This window comes from Tachysurus fulvidraco, chromosome 2, assembly GCF_022655615.1.
Source record: "Tachysurus fulvidraco isolate hzauxx_2018 chromosome 2, HZAU_PFXX_2.0, whole genome shotgun sequence".
Lineage (NCBI taxonomy): Eukaryota > Metazoa > Chordata > Actinopteri > Siluriformes > Bagridae > Tachysurus > Tachysurus fulvidraco.
Window position 1 is genome coordinate 1065259 of NC_062519.1, and position 4688 is coordinate 1069946.

Genomic DNA, 4688 nt, shown 5'->3' on the forward strand with positions numbered 1-4688 from the left:
ATCTCCACTGAAATGTTGTCATGAGACTTTAACACATCCTGGGAACAAAAACATCAGTGAAGTAGAGAGACATGCTGCGTGATGGAGCAGCGATACCGTGAGCACACTGAAGGACAGGACTTTACGCTAACAGCACAGAGACGAGCGTTTTACTCCACAGATGTTTACCAGCATCACACATTAATATTTTTTATCTGTTTACAGTTACATTTAATGTCGAGGAACGAACATGAACAAACATAGGACTTTCTTTATTCTCTCATGAACTCCTTCCATATGTGTTACATAAACATCTACTGATGGATTAAACAAAGCTGTTAGAGAAAACTAATCAACACCTTCTGTTTCTCATCCATTCTTTCGATCATCTCCAGGCTGCACCTCAGTCGCTCTCTCAGCTCATTGATTTCGTTCCTCATCTCTGCTCTTTCTGCTTCGAATTCCTTACTCTCCGTTTCATTTCTTTCTCGGTGTTTCTCCAGTTCCATGCTGGATGCTCTGAGCTGCTTCTGTAACAGCAGCAGTTCTTCCTGACAGGCTTCCAGATGAGTCTGTTTAGGGGGGAATGTGGAGAAAATTGTCAGGTACTCATTTAGTTTTAAGCTGCAGCCTGAAAAAAAAACAACACCACATTCATTGGCACAAGTGGTGGGTTTTTTTTACTACACACTGCATATGGAAATACTCAAAATCCTGGGCATCTGAAGTGGGCGTGGCTTAAACAGGAATGTAAACCACTGTAATTCTGACCAGGCAGCTACTATGAAGGAATGAACACATTATAAGCATCATTTTGCCTGTGAACTTTGTGTCACTGTTTCCTGTTTCCATCCTAAGCCACATTTTGCAAATTTGTTCTCTATTCTCTCTGTTTGTGCATCTGACCTGGAGTATCTGAGCTCTCGGCACTACGAGCAGCAATTCTTCTCCCTCGTTTTCTTCCTCTCCGTTTCTCTCCTCCTCCATAGTCACCAATTCATCCAGAGGTTTTGGAGCGTTGAAAGTGAACTGAGAACTCACTGCACAGATCTCCCCCGATTCATTCACATACACAAACTGGTAGGGTGTAGTGCTGGGGTTCGGCAGGTAAGACGCTGAAAGGGACAGGAGCCTCTTAATTTTTTCATCATTTATGTTCATTTTCATAGGTTAAAAAAAAAAACATTCATGCAGTCATTGTCCTTTAATCACTAGAATGGTTTAATTTCTAATGTTTTGTAAGCTGAATTAATTGGTCTGACAATGAGGTGTAACAGTGAGGTATAACAGTGAGGTATAACAGGGAGGTATATCAGTGAGGTATATCTGTGAGGTATATAAGTGAGGTGTAACAGTGAGGTGAAACAGTTAGGTGAAAAAGTGAGGTGTAACAGTGAGGTGTAACAGTGAGGTGTAACAGTGAGGTGTAACAGTGAGGTGTAACAGTGAGGTATAACAGTGAGGTGTAACAGTGAGGTGTAACAGTGAGGTGTAACAGTGAGGTGTAACAGTGAGGTGTAACAGTGAGGTGTGACAGAGTTGTAACAGTGAGGTATATCAGTGAGGTATAACAGTGAGGTATAACAGTGAGGTATATCAGTGAGGTGTAACAGTTAGGTGTGACAGAGGTGTAACAGTGAGGTATATCAGTGAGGTATAACAGTGAGGTATATCAGTGAGGTGTAACAGTTAGGTGTGACAGTGAGGTGTGACAGTGAGGTGTTACAGTTAGGTGTAACAGTGAGGTGTGACAGTGAGGTATAACAGTGAGGTGTAACATGAGGTATAACAGTGAGGTGTAACAGTGAGGTATATCAGTGAGGTATAACAGTGAGGTATATCAGTGAGGTATATCAGTGAGGTGTAACAGTGAGGTGTAACGGTGAGGTGTAACAGTGAGGTGTGACAGTGAGGTGTAACAGTGAGGTATATCAGTGAGGTATATCAGTGAGGTATAACAGTGAGGTATATCAGTGAGGTATACCAGTGAGGTATAACTGCGGTATACCAGTGAGGTTTAACAGTGAGGTATATCAGTGAGGTATAACAGTGAGGTATATCAGTTAGGTGTAACAGTGAGGTGTAACAGTTAGGTGAAAAAGTGAGGTGTAAAAGTGTGGTGTGACAGTGAGGTGTAAAAGTGAGGTGTAACAGTGGGGTATAATGGTGAGGTATAACAGTGAGGTGTAAAAGTGAGGTCTAACAGTGAGGTGTAAAAGTGAGGTATAACAGTGAGGTCTAACAGTGAGGTCTAACAGTGAGGTCTAACAGTGAGGTGTAACAGTGAGGTGTAACAGAGTGGTGTAACAGTGAGGTATAACAGTGAGGTCTAACAGAGTGGTGTAACAGTGAGGTGTAACAGTGAGGTCTAACAGAGTGGTGTAACAGTGAGGTGTAACAGTGAGGTCTAACAGAGTGGTGTAACAGAGTGGTGTAACAGTGAGGTGTAACAGTGAGGTCTAACAGAGTGGTGTAACAGAGTGGTGTAACAGAGTGGTGTGACAGTGAGGTGTAACAGTGAGGTGTAACAGTGAGGTGTAACAGTGAGGTGTAACAGTGAGGTCTAACAGTGAGGTCTAACAGTGAGGTCTAACAGAGTGGTGTAACAGAGTGGTGTAACAGAGTGGTGTGACAGTTTGCTTCCTGACGTACGGTGGAAGAGGATGCTGCAGTTGACTTCTTTGCCCAGTGTGTAATCATCAGGAGCAAGAGCCCAAACATATGTGTGATAATCTCTCACTGATGTCCAGTCGGCCTGAAACAAAGAGTAAAATCTCCAGTTGGGTATGAAATTCAGACCATGCTGAGAAGAACTGCATTTATTTGAAGAGTTATGAGACTGAAACTGATTGTGTTTTTTCAGTTTTACTTTGAAGAGTCCGATCCAGTCACGACAGGTCCAGCTGTGTTCACTGCTCAGTGTATATCGACATTCCACTCGGGTTTGAGGGAAATATGTCTGAGCAACATTCCTGAACTTCACCTTCCAATGCTCTTCCATCTCTATGGCAGCTTCAGTGTCAGAGAGAAGATGGAGCTTCTGTTCTAGAATATACAAACAGCTGATGAAGTGTGATACTCTAAAATAAAGTGATTATTTAACAAAGAAACGCCTGAAAACACTAGTTAGTTTGTGTCAATGAAATAGCTCATCAGACCAGCAGGGGGCAGCAGTTAAAGGTGTTAAAAGGACAAAACACACCCAAGAGCTTAAACAGTTTAATCTCTCTCTCTCTCTCTCTCTCTCTCTCTCTCTCTCTCTCTCTCTCTCTCATATATATGTGTGTGTTTTATATATATATATATATATATATATATATATATATATATATATATATATATATAGAGAGAGAGAGAGAGAGAGAGAGAGAGAGAGAGAGAGAGATGTAGATGTATATGTAGAGAGAGAGAGAGAGAGAGAGAGAGAGAGAGAGAGAGAGAGAGAGAGAGAGATTATAAATGGCATCTGAGCTAGTGTCATATCAATAATATGTTCATATGTTAATTATATTTTATGATAGATCATTAATACTTTTTACAATACGCACGCACGCACGCACGCACGCACGCACACACACGCACGCACGCACGCACGCACACATGCACACAGTCACATAGAGAACATGAAGACATGGTGTTTACACTCCACTATATTTAGCTGCTTTCCAAACAGCTATTAGATTTCGGAGTGTTGTGAAATGACATGAGATGATGTGCTAATAACGCTGCTTCTAGGAATGTGCTAATGGAAGTGCATCAACACACACACACACACACACACACACACACACACACACTATGACTTTTATAAGTGATAAATGTCTATATAAAAAAAATGTCTATTATTTGTTATTATCTAAATGTGTATTACAATTTCTTATAAAAATAAAGTTGATATAAAAAGTTTTAAAAAGCTAATATAATATACTATAATATAACATAACATAATATAACATAACATAACATAATATAATATAACATAACATAACATAACATAACATAACATAATATAATATAATATAATATCAAATGAAAACCTACTGATAAAAAGTTCTTAATGCTTTAAATACATATTGTGTGCACTGTATTAATAATTCAGGAAATGTGAATATGGCTAAAAAACAAACTAAATAAAAAGATCAGATAAACAAACAAAAACAAATTTGCAGTCAGAACATTTCATTCTTACCTTGTTGAAGTTGGATCAGTTGTTATTCAGACGAGTCTGGGTGGTTTTTGCACTTTGTGGGTTTTGGAGCCTGGAGTGAGTTTCTTATGATGATAAGTTGATCCTGAAGAACAGAACTCAGCTTCAACAATAACAAAACGCACGTGTGAGATTTGACCGCTTCCTTACTGGTGCATAATGGGAAATGAAGTTCCGACGCGAAGGACACGTGACAAGCTTAGACACGCCTCCTTATTTCACACTAACGACTTTATTTGCCAGTTGTGTTTTTCTTTTCTTTTTTTCTTTCTTTCTTTCTTTCTTTCTTTCTTTCTTTCTTTCTTTCTTTCTTTCTTTCTTTTTTTTTTAGGAATTTCTGATACTATTGTGAGTTACAAACCTAATTTCACTGCATTAGTTGATGAGTTTAAATCTGTTCACTTCTTTTTTCAGATGGGACTAAAAACTATAAACTTTGATCAACAAATCCCCAAACAGCAGTGAAGCAGCAGACCTGCTGCATGACATCAGATCTGAATGG

The 4688-nt window shown here is 39.4% G+C and overlaps 1 protein-coding gene across 1 annotated transcript in view; it reads right to left on the minus strand.

Moving 5' to 3' along the window:
* The window catches only part of calcoco1b (calcium binding and coiled-coil domain 1b), a 9474-nt gene extending 5144 nt beyond the window's left edge, over positions 1-4330 (minus strand). Inside the window, exons 1-6 of the mRNA XM_027176561.2 lie at positions 4169-4330; positions 2849-3024; positions 2632-2734; positions 886-1094; positions 339-551; positions 1-38 (exon numbers count right to left, since the gene is read on the minus strand). The exon at positions 1-38 is cut by the window's left edge and continues 111 nt beyond it. Coding sequence (XP_027032362.2) covers positions 1-38; positions 339-551; positions 886-1094; positions 2632-2734; positions 2849-2980 — 695 coding nt within the window. The 5' untranslated portion in view covers positions 2981-3024; positions 4169-4330. The remainder of the gene's footprint in view (positions 39-338; positions 552-885; positions 1095-2631; positions 2735-2848; positions 3025-4168) is intronic.
* Between the last annotated feature and the right edge of the window lie 358 nt (positions 4331-4688).